The sequence below is a fragment of the Canis lupus genome, chromosome 15 (genome assembly GCF_011100685.1).
Source record: "Canis lupus familiaris isolate Mischka breed German Shepherd chromosome 15, alternate assembly UU_Cfam_GSD_1.0, whole genome shotgun sequence".
Classification (NCBI taxonomy): Eukaryota; Metazoa; Chordata; class Mammalia; order Carnivora; family Canidae; genus Canis; species Canis lupus.
The window spans coordinates 17,857,247-17,874,775 of NC_049236.1; the positions used below are offsets into that span (position 1 = coordinate 17,857,247).

General features: G+C 57.2%; 1 protein-coding gene across 2 annotated transcripts in view; it reads right to left on the minus strand.

Moving 5' to 3' along the window:
- The window catches only part of TEP1 (telomerase associated protein 1), a 35,819-nt gene that overhangs the window by 14,897 nt on the left and 3,393 nt on the right, over nt 1-17,529 (minus strand). For both annotated transcript variants that reach the window (XM_038558407.1, XM_038558408.1), the window contains exons 2-20: nt 15,945-16,436; nt 15,103-15,282; nt 14,810-14,944; nt 13,998-14,159; nt 13,476-13,637; nt 13,120-13,197; nt 11,507-11,631; nt 11,157-11,314; nt 7,985-8,094; nt 6,805-6,895; nt 6,403-6,589; nt 5,189-5,357; nt 3,557-3,721; nt 3,292-3,369; nt 2,517-2,647; nt 2,166-2,225; nt 810-968; nt 236-412; nt 29-149 (exon numbers count right to left, since the gene is read on the minus strand). In XM_038558407.1, the coding sequence (XP_038414335.1) occupies nt 29-149; nt 236-412; nt 810-968; nt 2,166-2,225; nt 2,517-2,647; nt 3,292-3,369; nt 3,557-3,721; nt 5,189-5,357; nt 6,403-6,589; nt 6,805-6,895; nt 7,985-8,094; nt 11,157-11,314; nt 11,507-11,631; nt 13,120-13,197; nt 13,476-13,637; nt 13,998-14,159; nt 14,810-14,944; nt 15,103-15,282; nt 15,945-16,412 (2,916 nt within the window). In that variant the 5' untranslated portion in view covers nt 16,413-16,436. The remainder of the gene's footprint in view (nt 1-28; nt 150-235; nt 413-809; nt 969-2,165; nt 2,226-2,516; nt 2,648-3,291; nt 3,370-3,556; nt 3,722-5,188; nt 5,358-6,402; nt 6,590-6,804; nt 6,896-7,984; nt 8,095-11,156; nt 11,315-11,506; nt 11,632-13,119; nt 13,198-13,475; nt 13,638-13,997; nt 14,160-14,809; nt 14,945-15,102; nt 15,283-15,944; nt 16,437-17,529) is intronic.

The following is a 17,529-nucleotide window of genomic DNA, read 5'->3' on the forward strand; positions in this document are numbered from 1 at the left end:
AGCCCCCCGCGGCCCCGGCCTGCCTCACCCAGCGGAAGTGAGGGTGCTCGGGCAGGTTGTAGTCGGTGGGGACGTAGCCATAGCGGGAGCCCAGGATGCCCACGAACAGCTGCGAGCTCTCCACCTCCCCGAGGCACACTTCCAGCTGCCTGCAGACAAGGGCGCCAGCCTGGCTCACCGTGGGCGCCCCGAGCAGCCCCCTGCCCCCCGCGGCCTCCCCGCGGCCGGCCCTCACCTGTTCCTGCGCGTCTCCTCCTCTGGGATGCCCCAGCGCAGGTCGATGGCCCGAAGGCCCAGGCGGCGGGGGGCGGCTCGGGCCTGCAGAGCGGGCAGCACGGCCCTCAGCAGCAGGTCCCGCTCCCCGTGCATGTCCCGGAACGTGGAGGAGATGAAAAGGCGGACGCTGCACCACCTGGGGGGGCGGGCGAGTGGCTGGGCCCAAGCACAGGCCCGCCCAGACAGCTACGGCAGGGCCAAGGCCCCGGAGCTCGACCCCGCCTGCCCTCTCGCTCGCCTTTGTCGGCGCTTCTTAGAGGCCTACTACCCGCCCCTGGTGCGCGGGTAAATAAATAAATACAACCTTTTTATTTAAAAAAACTAAAATTTGGGGCAGCCCGGGTGGCTCAGCGGTTTAGCGCCACCTTCAGACCAGGGCGTGACCCTGGGTCCCGGGATCGAGTCCCACGTCGGGCTCCCTGCATGGAGGGGGACGCACCCTCCGTGAGCAGCAGCAGCACCTCCACAGCCAGGACTGCGGCCGCCCGCCCGAGCCTCTCCCAACTCACAGAGCCATAGAAACGTGCACTAACCCAGGCGGGGAAATTGGGGCCAGGGGGCTTAAAGTGCTCTCTTCCAGCGGCCGGAGGGACAGCTCCCCTGTCTTCCCTGGGGGCGGTGGTATCTTGAATATTTTGTCCATTTGGCCTACGTGTTCTAGAAGACGAGAGGCCCCACGCTCTGCGATGAACCTGACATAAATGTGAGCAAATAAGAGCAAAGAAAAGGGGCGAATCCGATCTCCCAAGTGGGAAGAGGACAGAGATAGAGCTAGGGACGGTCCCCCAGTTCCCTGGGGCTTCTCAAGAAAGGACCGTAGAGGGTGGGTGTGGACTTAAACCTGCGGTTCCCCCACAGGAATGAAGCAGAGGACAAGGAGGAGGAGTGGGCGTGAGGCTCCCTAAAGCAGCTGGGGCAACCGGGGCATACAAAGGAAAAGGCAGAGGGGGATCCCTGGGTGGCGCAGCGGTTTAGCGCCTGCCTTTGGCCCAGGGCGCAATCCTGGAGACCCGGGATCGAATCCCACGTCGGGCTCCCGGTGCATGGAGCCTGCTTCTCCCTCTCCCTCTGCCTATGTCTCTGCCTCTCTCTCTCTCTCTCTCTCTCTGTGTGACTATCATAAATAAATAAAAATTAAAAAAAAAAAAAAAAGGAAAAGGCAGAAAAATAAAATAAAATAAATAAATAAATAAAATAAGGGGGGATCCCTGGGTGGCGCAGCGGTTTGGCGCCTGCCTTTGGCCCAGGGCGCGATCCTGGAGACCCGGAATCGAATCCCACATCAGGCTCCCGGTGCATGGAGCCTGCTTCTCCCTCTGCCTGTGTCTCTGCCTCTCTCTCTCTGTGACTATCATAAATAAATAAAAATTTAAAAAATAAATAAAATAAAAAAATAAAATAAAAAGGAAAAGTCAGGAGAGAGGACAAGTCAGTGAGACGGCATGGAGAGCACAAGGAAGACGACTGCTGTGAACGTGCCGTCTGGAGATAATTCAGTGCCCGGAGATCTCTGGGTCAAGAGGGGAAGAGGCCACGACGAATGAATAGAAATGACGGGACCAAGTCCTGAGCTGCTCCCTTAAAAGCAAATGGTGCAACGCCCCCTGTCCCTTTCCTGTCTTCCTTGTAGATGAAACACAAAAACGAGGGCCGGAGCTGGAGCAGCTCTTTTGAGCCATGAGGCAGAAGCAGAGTGTTTGAGGACGAAGGAGCCGTGAGACACGAGGGCCTGGGTCCCTCTAACACTGTCGCTGCGATGGCAGGACAGCTGCAAGGGCAACGGGCTTCTCTCTCATTTGGAAAGAGACACGCACGGCGCACAGGCCAGGTAGTCTCTGAGAGGTGACCTAACAAGCCCCCAGCCCGCTCGGTGCCTGTCCCGTACTCACTTCAGGATCCCGTCACTGTAGCCTGAGAGCGTCACGTCGTTGGGGTTCGAGTCGGGTAATCTGGCAGAGGAAAAAACCGCAGCCACCCATCAGAGGCAGCACCAGCAAGAGGCACCGCTGTCTAGGATGGATACCCTGCCCCCACCTACGACCAGGGTCACGCGGGCGACGGGCTGGGCTGGACCCTACAGAGGGGCCTGGGGAGGTCGGCCTCGCACCTGAAGTGCAGGAGCTGAGGGGCAGACGCGGGGACGTGCCTGCTGAGTGGCGGCGTCCCAAACTCGAGCGGGGGTGGGGGAGGAACTGCGGAAACCATCCTCTGGGGCCAGACCTGGGTCGGAGCATCCTTACATGTTGTACGTCCTTTCCAGGGGGACAGAGACGAACAGGCACTTGGGGTTCACGTGCTGCCAGAAGAGCTGCTTGGCCTCGTTCACCAGGCTGCCATACATGGTGTTGCCAAACAGGACCACCCTGTCCAGCTGCGGATGCAGAGGAAGGCACTGAGGCCAGGGAGCAGAGGGCAGGGGATACTGGGGCTCGGGACGTCGGAGCGATCCCGGGGACCAGGACAGCTCTGGGGGGTGGACGTCACCTCCCCGGAGGGCGTGAGGGTGGGGGAGCCTCTGCACCCCGACAGTGGGGCGGGGGGGGTGGGCTGTAGCTGGCTCTCCCGGCCGCGGCAGCTGCTGCTACACTGTTGGGAATTTCGCGAGCCAGCTGTCAAGCCCAGCTGCTATTAAACACTAAATCGTATAAATTTAAAATAAATCATATTAAAAATGAAGGTGACAGACGCTGAGGCCCTCACATCCTAGTCGCCGCATCTCACACTGAGCCTGACACCAGCCCATGCACGCTGTCCACGTGCTGCGGGGCGTCACGTCCCCACCCTGCCCACGCCGTTGTGTCCGTCGCCTGAACTCAGCAGCGACAGCAGGACCCACGCCGCGGAAATCCGCGAACGTTACTAACCGAGCCTGAGTTTTTCCGGCGAGCCAGTTGCCAGACAGTCGCCGGCACGGCACCGTCAGGGAGCTGCAGCCAGCAGGGGCAGAAGGCGGCCTCTGAGGGGTCAGGGCCATCACTGGGGGGTCGGGGGGTCCCCGGGATGGGAAGCACTCACAGGGACCCTCTGGGCAGCCAGAGACAGCAGGTACTTCCCGAAAGTGTGCACGGACCATTCACCCTCCTTATTCAACTCCTGCAGGAAAGAGTCTCGCGTCCTTGCTGGCCCAGGGTCCGGGCACAGGATACGGGGCACAGGGCGTGGGGCACAGGCACGGGGGATGGGGCACAGGCACAGGGCATGGGGCACAGGGTATGAGGCATGGGCATGGGGCACAGGCACAGGGCACAGGCACCCCGCAGGTTGGGGGGGGGGGGCTGACCTGGGCCTGAGCCTGAGCCTGGAGCACGCCGGCGGTCCTCAGGACACCTTCCTCCGCCCTGGCGTCAGCGACCATCACGGTGCCACGTCCGCACAGCAGGACGGACACCTGCTCTGCCCGGGCCATCACCATCCCCAGCAGCAGCAGCACGTAGTTCAGGGGGGGCTGGTGGGACGCACATCACGGTGAAACACACTCACCACCACCCCTTCTTTCAGGTAAGCTCCATGCCCAATGTGTGGCTTGGCCTCCCCACCCCGAGCCCCGAGCTGCATGCGGGCCAGGTGCCCGGCTCCCCATTTGGGACCCTGCCTCTGCCCCTCCCGCCTGGAGCCCAAACACCTCACCGGGTGGGGAGAAGGGTCAAAGGGCCCCACCAGGAGGGGCGGCCCTGCAGCCCTGGGAGGAGGAGCAGCCCGGGAGGGAGCAGCCTGGGAGGAGGAGCAGCCTGGGGGGAGCGGCCCGGGAGGGAGCAGCCTGGAAGGAGGAGCAGCCTGGGAGGAGTGGGCTGGGAGGAGCAGCTTGGGAGGAGCAGCCTGGGAGGACTGGGCTGGGAGAAGCGGCCTAGGAGGGAGCAGCCTGGGAGGAGCAGCCCCGGGAGGAGAAGCGGCCCGGGAGGGAGCCGCCTAGGAGGAGTGGCCCGGGAGGGAGCAGCCTCAGAGGAGCAGCCTGGGAGGAGGAGCAGCCCGGGAGGAGCGGCCAGGGAGGGAGCCGCCTGGGAGGAGGAGCAGCCTGGGAGGAGCAGCCTGGGAGGAGGAGCAGCCTGAGAGGAGTGGGCTGGGAGGAGCAGCCTGGGAGGAGTGGACTGGGAGGAGCAGCCTAGGAGGAGGAGCAGCCTGAGAGGAGTGGGCTGGGAGGAGCAGCCTGGGAGGAGTGGACTGGGAGGAGTGGACTGGGAGGAGGAGCAGCCTGAGAGGAGCGGGCTGGGAGGAGCAGCCTGGCAGGAGTGGGCTGGGAGGAGCAGCCTGGGAGGAGGAGCAGCTTGGGAGGAGGAGCAGCCTGGCAGGAGTGGGCTGGGAGGAGCAGCCCCAGGAGGAGGAGCAGCCTGGGAGGAGCAGCCTGGGAGGAGTGGGCTGGGAGGAGAAGCCTGGGAGGAGGAGCAGCCCGGGAGGGAGCAGCCTGGGAGGAAGAGCAGCCTGGGAGGAGTGGGCTGGGAGGAGCGGCCTGGGAGGGAGCAGCCTGGTAGGAGCAGCCCCGGGAGGAGGAGAAGCCAGGGAGGAGTGGGCTGGGAGGAGCAGACTGGGAGGAGCAGCCTGGGAGGAGGAGCAGCTCAGGAGGAGCTGCCCAGGAGGAGGAGCAGCCTGGGAGGAGCAGCCCTGGGAGGAGGAGCAGCCCGGGAGGAGCGGCCCGGGAGGGCCCTGGGGTGCAGGGAAGTAAACGGCAGGCGCCCTCGGGTGACAGAAATTGAGAGAGAACTGAAGCCAGCCAAGCGGGAAGCACAGAAGCGTCGCCATCCACGAGCAGGCCACGTCCTGGGGACCGTCCCTGGGAAGCCGGGCCCCACCCCAGACGCCAACCAGGCCACTTTTTTCAGTTCCGGGCACTTCTCTCAGAAGACCATGTCTGGGAACAGGACAGCTCTCAGGGCCCCCAGGATCGTCCCGACCCCCACCTTATGATTGTTATTTTTACCCCTTGGGGGTTGCTCTTCGGACACAACTCGTCCGTCCCGACATCTGTCAGGTAGGCCAAGAGGGTGCGGCCCGGCAGCGGCGGCAGGTTGTGCTTCACGGAGATGTTCACAGCAGTTTCCAGGGCCTGCCGGTACCGCGCCAGCAGCTCACCGGCACATCTGCCCCGTCTGTGGGCCGAAAAGACAGAGGGCGGCTCGGGGGCTTGCCCCCTGCGTCCGCAGGACACGCACACCGGGACCGGGCGCCCCCTTCCCCAGCCCGTCTCCACTGCGGAAGGCGGGACTGGGGCAGGTGCCCGGCCCCAGCCTACGGGACACGTGGGACCCCTGCCCATGGCCCAAGAGGACCCGCTCTCTGACATCGTGTGTCACTCTTGCCACTTACTTCAGGAGGCAAGATTTAACTGCCACCTATTTTTTAATTGTATTTTTTTAAGATTTTATTTATTTATTCATGAGAGACACATACACAGAGAGAGAGAGAGAGAGAGAGGCAGAGACACAGGCAGAGGGAGAAGCAGGCTCCCTGCAGGGAGCCCGACACAGGACTCGATCCCGGGACCCTGGGGTCACGCCCTGGGCCGAAGGCAGGTGCCAAACCACTGAGTCACCCAGGCTGCCTATGATAATGTTTTTAATCTAAGAAAATCCAATATTCTCTACCAATGTTACCCAACAGAATTAAGTCACAGTTAAAGAAAAAAATGTGATGGGCACTGAGGGGGGCACTGGGCGGGATGAGCCCTGAGTGTTACGCTCTATGTTGGCAAATCGATCTCCAATTAAAAAAAAAATTTTTTTAGTAAAAAAAAAGCAAACGGGTCAGGAAATAGAGACACAAAAAGAACAAACGGGTATCATGGAGAAGAAAAAGAAACTCGGATCAGGAAAAAGCAGAGGACACAAGCATACGCTAAGACAAAGGGGAAGGCCGCACACGTTCCCAGGACCCACAGAAACCAATAAAACGATCCCAGATAATAAACCGGAGGCCCAGAGGTTGTTTTTTTTTTCTCATGATTTCTCCATAGGACAACGTTAAGGACAAGGTTTGCTGTGCAAAGTTGGAACCAGGCAAGTCTGAGCCCCTGGGGCAAGCATGTTTTCACAGAACAGAGGTTGGGGTTCCCGGATGACCCCCCGGCCCCATAAGGGGCCAGCTAGTTGCCCACCCTTTGCTCCAGGCAGCACGCACACGCACACGCACACGCACCTGGCCTTCTCTAGCTTCAGCTTTTCCCACTTGAGCTGCTGATACACCACCGGCACCCTCATCGTGTTCCGAAGCTGCCGGCGACTGGGGTTGTAAGGGTACCTCCGGTAGGTCCAGGTCTTGTCCTGTTTGGCGTTCCTACTCATTATCAGACGCATCAGTTTTGTGTTGGAAGGGAGTGGCGACGCTGTGTGGCGACAGGGAAGGGTCCGTCAGCTTCTGCTGCCTCCTCTCGCTTTCCCATCAATACCTGCCCTCAGCCCTGAGCGCGGCGCTGGCAAGTGTCCCACCCTGCCCACCCCACACCCGGAGACTGGACGCCAGAGGCCACAGTACACCCAGTGCTTCTATTTCATCTACTTAGACACGGGAGACAAAACGGATTCGGGAGGTGGACATTACCTTTATTTTTGAGTTGGGCCTCCAAGTTATTGATGGCGTCATGGGCATTAAGGAATCTGAATGGAAACTGCCGACTATGGATCACTGATTTCTGGGAAGCAAGAGAAGGGGTCCTGAGCAAAGTATCAGGGAGTGTGGGGGTGGGGTGGTCAGGGGCCTCGGGGACCAGGAATAGGAGACAACCGCTGCAGGATGCAAACGGGTGCAGCCACTCTGGAAAAGCGTGCGGAGGGTCCTCAAAAGAGTTAAACGTAGGGCTGCCCTATGCCCCCGCAGCTGCACTGCTGGGGATTTACCCCAAAGGTACAGATGCAGGGAAACACCAAACCATGAGCCACTCCTACCTCTGGGAAACAAACAAGGGGTCGTGGAAGGGGAGGCGGGCGGGGGGGACGGGGTGACAGGGTGACAGGCACTGAGGGGGGCACTTGGCGGGATGAGCACTGGGGGATAGGCTAAATGTTGGCAAATTGAATTTAAATTAAAAAAAAAAAAAAAAAAGAGGGCAGCCCCGGTGGCGCAGCAGTTTAGCGCCGCCTTCAGCCCAGGGTGTGATCCTGGAGACCTGGGATCGAGTCCCACGTCGGGCTCCCTGCATGGAGCCTGCTTCTCCTGCTGCCTGTGTCTCTGCCTCTCAGTCTCTCTCTCTTTCTGAATAAATTAATCTTTAAAAAAACAAAAAATAAATTTAAAAAAAGGAGACAACCACTCCATTAGATTTGCAGGACACTGAGGAAGAATAAGATGGGTCGTAGGAAAGGGCTATAGAGAGGGGTGGAGAAGAATCGAGAAAAGCTGGCAGGTAAGGATACGAGAGGAGGTAAAGAAGGGAGAGGACGCAGGGAAGGGGCCTGCTGTCTTGTCTCCGGCCTCCTCTGAAGTCAGCTGCATCACAAAAGTGCCTCTTCTTGATCAATCGGTGACCCAGGGAAGTCCCTGTACTCGGTGTTTGGGGGCTGTCACCCAGACCCGTCTCCTATGGCCTACCATGTTCCCCCCCCCCATGGCCTACCATGTCCCCCCTACCCCATGGCCTACCACATCCCCCCAACCCCGTGGCCTACCACGTCCCCCCCAACCCCGTGGCCTACCACGTCCCTCCCACCCCGTGGCCTACCACATCCCTGTTCCCCCCCCCCCATTTACAGCCCACGTGGCCCAGCCGGGCACCCACGCATACCTCCTGCTGCAGCATCTGGAGGGTGAGCTCGTGATGCCGGGCGCTGACTCCAACCCGCAGCAGGTTGCACAGGTTCCGAAGCAGGGCCATGAAGGGAAGCTTCCCGTGGTCTGTGGAAGGCCCACCGCAGGGCCAGAGGGCAGACAAGGGACAAGTGAGAGGTCACAGGGCCTCAGGGAACATCGGGGTGCGGGGGGGGGCCTAGCACAGGATCGCCCTGCTCAAAACGTCTTAGTGTCTGCAAACACAAAAACAGGACGGGCCCAAAGTGCAGAGCGAGAGTTATCCGACCGTGTTGCAAGAACAACTCCTATCACTGCTCCGCCGCCCACTGGTCCCGCCGCGACCCTGGGCGCTCCCCCTGCAAAATGGGTCTTCTAACCCGGAGTAGCGACCTCCAAACACTGCAGACAGCAAGACGCTAAGTTTCCCAGCGTAAGTTCACTTCTTTATAAATCGTACACACGGAGCGCGACCACTGGTTAGTGTTCAAGGCACAACGTACCCCCAACGTAAGGTTCACCTTTAACGACAGCGAACGTAAATCCGTATTTCACATCATCCTCCCGGCCAACTTCTTGTGAGATCTGATTAAATATCGTTATTTCTCACCAAGGTAGAGGTCAAAAGGACTTGCACTAAAGCTGACCTTTACCCCGTCACCTTCGTATTGTCCATTTTTGCTCTGTGATATCGGCGGCGTCATAGCTGCTTCATAATAGTATCTTTACAGCCCTTGTCAACTTTCGACGGTTTCGGTAGGGCTAAATATTAATTCTAGATCCACTCTCCATTCAAGGATAAGTTTTGGTAAGTCCCTACGCAGAAGCCAAAAAAACGTGACGGGCTCTGCGGTGCCCTCAGCCCGGGGAACCCTGAAGCCCTCGATAAGCCTGAACCCTCGCGTGCGCCGTGTGGACCGAATCCATACGATGAACATTGGGAAAACGCTTTCTTTCTTTTAAATAAGAGAAAACACAAGTAGGAGGTGTGATATTTTTCCTGGGTGTCCCCGGAGGTGCATTCAGGCCACTGCAGGGACAGGGCCTCCTGGCCCCAGCCCCACCCCGGCCCCAGCCCGGGAGGCATCACCAGCTTCCGTCAAGACACTCGCGGTGCCTTTTTTTGAAGCTGATGTAAGTCTCATTTGGATTACAGCTAGAAGCTTTCAGCCTCTAGGAGTCCTATGGTTCTCAAATCAGAATTCTGACTCACAAAAAAAAAAAAAAAAAAAAGAATTCTGACTCACAAACTGTAATAGAAAAATTAAGTTGTGTTCACCACATACACGATGAAGGACAACTCACAAACTATTACATTCTCTGTCAACTCATAAATTGTTCTCAATTATTGCTACATCGGGAGGGTTTTCTGGATCACCTGGATATGAAGTTAAGTCCAAAAACATATTTATGATACTGGATAATAAATTGAACATTTGTCCTTTAGACTGAGAAGTTCACGGATTTCATCCCAAAAAAACTGTTAATGAGTTTCTTTTTTTTAGAGATTTTATTTACTTATTCATGAGAGACACAGACAGAGAGAGAGAGAGAGGGGCAGAGACACAGGCAGAGGGAGAAGCAGGCTCCATGCAGGGAGCCCGAGGCAGGACTCGATCCCAGGACCCCGGGGTCATGCCCTGGGCTGAAGGCAGATGCTCAACCGCTGAGCCACCCAGGCATCCCTGGATAGGAGTTATTAATGAGCCCTGTGGTCTCCAAAGCAAAGAGGGGTCTGTATATCTAATGACATTTTGTCTTATGTTTTATTCTTATATTTATATTTTTATACATACTTTCAGATCTATATTCATAAAATTATATTTTATGTATTTCCTAAAGTACATAATTCATTAGCATGCATATAAAATCGTTTAAGGGACACCAGGTGGCTCAGCGGTGGAGCGTCTGTCTGCCTTGGGCCCAGGGCGTGACCCCAGGGTCCTGGGATCTAGTCCTGCCTTGGGCTCCCTACAGGGAGCCTGCTTCTCCCTCTGCCTGGGTCTCTGCCTCTCTCTCTCTCTCTCTCTCTTTGTGTCTCTCATGAATAAATAAATATCTTTTAAAAATAAAATAATATATAATTATAAATAAATAAATAAATAAATAAATAAATAAATAAATAAATAAATAAATAAAATTGTTTAGATTATATATACATACATTCTGGTATATTCCAAAACTATTTTTGCAAGATATGATCAAAAAACTCCGGAGACAACTGGATCAGACTATGAGCATTAGTCTTAGCCTCGACACATGACACAGTTTTTAATTTCAGGGCCTGAGGGAGGAGTGGAAATGATGCAAACCAGAACCATCTACGCATCCAGGCTGCTGCGTCCTGTTCCACCCAGAGTATCAAATGTTGGGCAAGCGGTTGTCAGGCACGGGCATGTGCACACATGTGTTTTAATTCCCACGTGACCCTGATGCCTTCCCCCCCAGCGACAACCACGCAGCGAGAGCAGTGACAGGTGCTGAGGGTCCGGGCTCCCCTGAGCACCATCCGTACATGAGAGCAAAGAGAAACAGATGAAAAAAAAACAACTGGAGCTTCTGAAGCCCCGAAATACAAAGTCTCCAGAACTCAAGCAGTAGAAAGCTCTCCAGAAAGATGTTTTTCAACATAAGGAAGTTAACTTGAAATCTTCAGAGATTAATGGAAACATTAAAAAACAACAGCAAGAAGCTTCTACAGGTAACAATAAAGTAACCAGAACAAAAAGAGACAACCGGGAGACTGTAATACCTTGGCCCTCCCGATTTCGGCCTTTCCCTCTCTCACTGCGGGCAAGTCACCGCCAACGTCCATGCCCTAAACGTGGGCCCCTGTGCGCACGCCCTGTGCCAGGCCTCCCTCGCCAGGATGACGTCCCCTCGCCAGGATGACATCCCCCCAACCCCAAGGACAGTGAGATCCAAAGGCGGCACAGCCCCGTGCGCCACCCACTCTGCAGTAACGCCCGCCCTGAGACGCAGGGCCACCCAAAGCAGGTGCCGCAGGTGCCCCATGGGCCCGCTGGGCGTGGTCACCGGCCAAGCCCCTCAGTCCAGCCCCAACAGGCAGGACAGGGACCGCATTGGGCCACGGAAATTACGTCCAGGCCCCAAGCACAGAGGCGTGAGTGGGGAAGCGAGGAGGGGACCGTGAGGCCGAGGCCACTCACCAATGAGCTCCTCCCACACAGCAGCTCTGTTCCCCCGCAGGCTGACCTCCCGCTCCCAGGTCTCTGGCCGCAGCAGCTTCATCCGCTTCCCGGCTCTGCTGGGGTCCCACGGCCCAGGGAGGCGACTTCGAGAAAACCTCTGTAGGTCGGAGGGGTATCTGGGACAGAGGAGGAAAAGCCCCCGTCTCAACGCCCGCTCAGAATAACGCGGAAAGCAAAGGTCGAAGCCGGCCGGTCAAAGCTGGCCAGTCGCACCTGAGACTCCTGCTGCTGGGCCCACGCACAGGTGCCGGTCATGGAAGTGGGGGGCCCCGGGGCCGGGCGGGGGTCCGTCGGGGCACGTCTCCTACCTGTAGCCCAGCAGGGCCTGGACATGCTGAGCAGGCTCCCGGATGCGCAGTCGCTGCACCAACTTCTTCAGGGTGAGCCTCGGCCGCTGCTTTCTCTCTGGCACTGCGTTGTAGGTGTCCTCAAACTGTGGAGACCCCAAGTCCATGGGGGCCGTTTAATCTACGGCCACAGCCGCTGGCCTCAGCAACAGAGCCGCATGCCTCCTCTGCCCGGGGCCTGACTTCTCCCCCAACAGCAGATCTGGGCAGACAGGGGACAGGGGCACAGGGGCTCCGGCACCAGGAGCTCCGCGGTGAGCACAGGGCAGCACTCCGGGCCACTGCCTGTCATTCACAGGAGATTGAACCACGCAGAGTTGACGTGGGATGACTGGCTCGTGAAAAGCAAGATGGGGGTGGAAGGGCCAGAGAACATTCTAGAGGGACAGAATGGAAAAGGCAGCCTTTACTTAAATCGGAGACTTGGAGGAGGAGGTAAACGGAGGAAGCCGCACAGTCCAAGCTGTGACGACTGCAAACACCAAAAGAAGTCAGCTTTCAGAATCTTCTATGGGGCAAGAGCTAAAGTTGGCAGGCGTTATTAGGGTGAAGAGGTCAGTTGACCAACTGAGGATGTGTTCTCCTGTAACATCACCACATCATTTTCCGGGGAAGCTATCTTAATGGTGATGATGATGATGATGATGATGATGATGACAGGTAACGCTTCCTCAACGCCACGGATCGTTAGAAACACTTTAAATTCAGTGACTGATTTAATCCTCGCAAAAACCCCATGAGGTGCTGCTACTATTCCCATTGCATATCTGAGGAACCTGAGGTCAGACGGGGGAAGTTGTCGATTCAAACCCAGTCGAAATCCTAACTACGCCCTTAACCACCAAGTGCGTGGCCTCATTATTTGTCACTAATGCAGAAAGGTCTGGTGTGTTTTAAGAACTTCGTATGAGGGGATCCCTGGGTGGCGCAGCAGTTTGGCGCCTGCCTTTGGCCCAGGGCGCGATCCTAGAGACCCGGGATCGAATCCCACATCAGGCTCCCGGTGCATGGAGCCTGCTTCTCCCTCTGCCTATGTCTCTGCCTCTCTCTCTCTCTCTCTCTCTCTCTCTGTGACTATCATAAATTAATTAATTAAAAAAAAAAGAACTTCGTATGAAAGGTAGACATTTCATACATTATTTATTTATTGAGAGAAAGAGAGAGTATACAGGGGCGGAGCAGCAGGGGGAGAGGGAGAGAGAGAGAACCTCGAGCGACTCCTTGCTGAACGAGGAGCCCAACTTGGGGATCCATCCCATGACCTTGAGATCATGACCCGAGCTGAAATCGAGGGTTGGATGCTTAACTGACTGAGCCACCCAGGTGCCCCTGGTTCCAGCTGGTCACACCGGTGGTCAGGAGATAGGATAGGGAGCCAGATGGGAGATAAAAGGAGCCTTTCCCAGGGCTCTCAAAAACCTGACCCTAGAATCAAAACTGAGAATTCCCCAGGCGGGTAACTGGCACATGTCCACCTCGCCATTCGTATTTCCCAACCAAATGGAACCCATTCCTAAATATTAGCTGAGGAAAGGTTTTCCGTGTGCATACGGAAGCCCCAAACAGGCACTCACCTTCTTCTGTTCATCCGTAAGAACCCTAAGGTAGCTTGGCAAGTGTTTTTGGGTCTCAGAAAACGGGCGCCCCGTCTTCTGTAGGGACAGGAGAAGCGGTTTCAAGATGGGAAACGGCCCTGGCCCCTGGGGAGGTCCACCCTGATAGCTCCTAAAGGCCACCTCTGCCAAAACGGACGCCGGTCCAGGAAGAGGTAGGCCCTGCCCTCTGCCCCCGAGCTCTGCTCGGCTCCCCGCCCCTCTCTAACTCTTTGCATTTCTGGTGGTAGGAACATGTCAGAGGCGCAGCACGGGACCCCCCCTCCCCGGGGCAACGGGGCTTGGGCTGTGCATGACCAGGTGGCGCAGGGACTGACGGGAGGGCGGGGAGGCGGGCGGGGACGCCTCTTGGCCCGGTGCTTCCAAAGGTTGTACTTAGCCAGCTGGTACTCATCAAACTGGGCAAATTTGTCCGTCAGAGCAGCTCGCAGGCAGGCAGGCAGGGGCACTGGCTTGTCCTCCTCTCGCCCAGCCAGCTCCTGTCGGACAGGGAGGAGGGCCCATCGGGACAGAGTCCCCCATCACGGGCCTGAACGAGAGAGAGGATGGGAGGCGGCCCGTAGCCCCGGCTCTAAAGCGATCATTTCTAGGATCCTGGGCCAGTCAACACACTTCCCCGTCCTCATCTCCTGCATCAAGAACACCAGGACGTCTCCCAAGCTGTGGGCCCTCGGCCGCGACATTCCCGTCTCGGGCAGTGCGGTGCAGGGAGGAGCCCCCGTCAGAAGCAAGGCTGAAGACCCCCGAGGGGAGGCAAACTGGCCCTGAACTTCCCCTGGGGGCGACAGCACAGGAGGGGGAACGAGCGAGCACCCAAGCCCAGCGGAGCGGGACCCTACCTCGTACAGCGCGACCACCTGGAGCCAATCGGAAGGCAGCTGGACGATGGCACAGAAATAGCGTCGCAGGTAGGGGCGGCAAACGGGCAGCAAAGCAGCAATGGCCACCACCTTGTTGGCCACAGTCCGGAAGTTCAGCTGCTGCCTGGCGTACAGAGATGCCTGGGCACAGGGTGGGGAGAGCCCATCTCAGCCCCCGAGCAGGGGCCCAGCCTGCACATCTCCCCGGGGCCCCTCATGCTGTCCTTAGACTAGAGCCCGGGGCTCCAGCCGGCACCCCGCGCCCTTGCCTGCCTCGCAGCGCCCTCCTTCGGGGCTGCTCCTCACCTTCCAAGGCAAAACCAGGCACTTGGCTGACTAAACCGCCGTGGACCGCAGCCTCACAGGAAGCACCATCCCCACCCCCCCACCGCGCCCCCACCCCTGCTTTGGAAGCATGCACTACCCACTGCTCCATCTGCATGCAAGTGATACTCGAAAGTGCTCTGCTTCCCCAAACGTATCAAGCCCCCCCGAGAGCCAGACCCGAGCTGCAGGACATCTGTTGAAATCACGCTCAAGGCCCAGCATTGCGTCCTTAGCCCGTGTACTCACCAAACAGGTGAGCCCTGGGCTATTCTCGCCCCATCTCCCCTTGCACTGCTCCTCAGAGGGCCCCAGCCCTGGCTCCCCCGGGATCCCACTCCCTCCCCACTGCAGCGCCTCCTTCCCACCCTGGGATGGAGCTGGCCATCGTCCTGTCCCACACCACAGCCTCGGGCCTCAGTCCCCACCTCCCAGCTTCCCACTCACTCGCCTTCACACCATGGTACCTTGAGGATGAACTCGGGCTCCAGGGGCGCCAGGTCTCTGCAGGCTTCAAAGAGGGGCCCCGAGGCCCCATCAGCAGCATCTTCTGCGTCTACCTTCGATGTCAGCGTGGAGCACAGCAAGCTCATGAGAACCAGCTGAGAATTGGGAAACAAGGGAGAGAGGATGAAAGAGGCAACCGTGATGCGCACTCCGTCCCCCTCCATCCGAAGAGCGGATCTGGCTCGGCCTTTGCTCACCACCCATGCCCGTCCCTCCACCATCAGCAGTCTCGCCCCAGCCCTGGGACTTTTACCTTCTTGTCCTTAAGGGCCTGGTCAGCAGGCTCAGGATGGGATTCAGAGTCCTCCGCGCTGAGCTTCAGGACAGGGCCCTCCACCTCCGTCTCCTCGCCCAAGCTCAGATTATAAAAAGGCATTTCAACCTCTACCAGTTCCGTCTCTGGCATTTTCTCTTCTGAAGAGGAACGATGACCCTGGGGATAGTGGCCATTGTGAATCACATTGGTCTGAAGGGCGAAGGCAGATCCCAAGCCCACGAAGAGTCTACATCTGCCTTCTGGCCCCGAAACCCTTCTGGTCACCCCAGCATCCATCTCTCGGGGTGGCTGTGCTGACCCCTCCCTGTCACCCACACCACCTTTCGCAACTCGACCTCCTGATCCTTTGCTCAGACGCTTCAGGATCCTCCCCTGCTTTCACCTCCTATTGATGCCACAGCCTAGGAGCCGGGGCCCCTCACAACCCATGTCCTATAACGCTATTAAGGTATCCTGGATTCAGAAAAGGGTCACATCCCAGATCAATCCTCCAGCAACCGTGAGCTGCCTGACTCCCAAGTCTCGGCTCCCCCGTTCCCTACTACCTTCTAATGGTGGACTACGTGACAAAACATATATATGTACACATGTGGCTTTTTGCAAATTATAAAACCCTAAATAAATGTAAGATGGCGGAAAAAAAAAAAAAAAAAAAAGGAAGACTGCTGAAGAAGACAGCCCGGGGTAAAGGGCAGCTCAGGAAGAGGCTCGGAGGACAGAAGGGACATAGACATGGAGGAGAGACTGGGCTCCAAAGGCTGGGAACCAGAGCATCAGCAGACGCAGGAGGAGTCAGGATGAGTGCCTGGAACCATTACCAAAGCTGCTGCGGGGGCGCTCGCTGTGGCAGAGATGGGTTGCAAGGCCCTCGGGGAGGTCAGACAGCCCGACCCCTCAGAGAGGCGCTCGGCCCCCCGGCTCAGAGGCCCGGAGAGCGCGCCGTCGCAGATGCTCAGGCTCCGTAGATCAGCTTGCAGCGGGCCAGCTGTCTGGAGACCGTGGGCCAAGGGGCCAGCAGACACAGTACGCTTTAGACCGGGGAGCGTGGCCAGGCACCGGTTCTCCAAGGAGAGGACATCAGGGTGGGACACATGGCCTAGGGACTTCTCCAGGGTCTTCAGGTCCGGGAGCGTGGCCAGACACCGGTTCTCCAAGGAGAGGACATCGGGTTGGGACACATGCCCCCAGGGCCTCTCCAGGGTCTTCAGGTCCGGGAGCATGGCCAGGCACCGGTTCTCCAAGGAGAGGACGTCAGGATGGGACACATGGCCCCGAGGCTTCTCCATAGCTGGACCCAAAGCACTATATGCCTAGACGGAGAAAGAGACAGGTGATGAGCCCTTGGCTGCACTAGAGGGTGAGGGTGCTCACACTGGGCATCTGTCTTTCCCGTGGTCCCCCTGGTAAGGCCTGTGACTTGCAGGCAAGGAACAACCAGTATTCCTTTTCCCAAGACTGGGTTCATCCTAAGGATGCATTCGGAAAACATCACACGGACAGAATACAGGGAGTGTTCTGAGAGGAGTAGGGAAAAGAAAGACAGAAACTGAAGAGCAGAGAAATTAAAAAAAAAAAAAAAAGTGCTGGAGATGAAGGGACATACCTCCTCATGAAGGGGTAAAGGAGCCCCCTAGGGCTACTGGTGTGATCCCAACCAAGTAGAGGGGTCACACTTGTAATCTGGACTCTAGGTTCTTAGCTCTAGAGAAAGAAACACTCTGATCAAAATGTCCATATTCACCAACTTCGACTTCCTTGCCTCCTACTCACGGTTCAACCAACTATATGGGATTCCAGGCCCCGTTCCTCCAAGACTGCCCTCTTGCTTAACCAACCGAATTCCTCTGGGTTGGGCCCTCATCTCGCCTCATCCCTCAAGCAGAATATGACACTGCTGCCCGCTCGCTCCTTGAAACTCACTTTCTCTTTGCTGCCTTGGTGCCACTGTCCTGATTTCCCCTTACCTGTCCGACCACCCCCTTCAGGAAGGCTCTTTCTCTGCCATCCTTTGAATGTTGAAGCTCCTAAGAACTCTCATCTGATCCTTCTATATACACTCGCAGGTAGTCTCACCTGTCTCACCTGCTGTGTGGTTCCAAACAGATTTCTGTGCTGGCAACTCACACATTTATCCCTTAACCTAGATCTCATGTGAGCTTCTATCCATTTATCCATTTGCCTGTTGGACATCTCCACTTGGACGACTCCAAGGTACCCAAAACTCTAGACCCCAAATGTGTCATCTTTCCCCCACTCTTCCTCAACTCCATTCCCTCTCCTTTCCCTTCTCTGCTTATAGGGGTATGGAGTGGAACAGACTTGAGTTTGAATCCTGATGGGATCCTGAATCTACTTGGGCTGGTTATGTAAACTCTGTGCCTCAGTTTCCTCATCTACAAAATT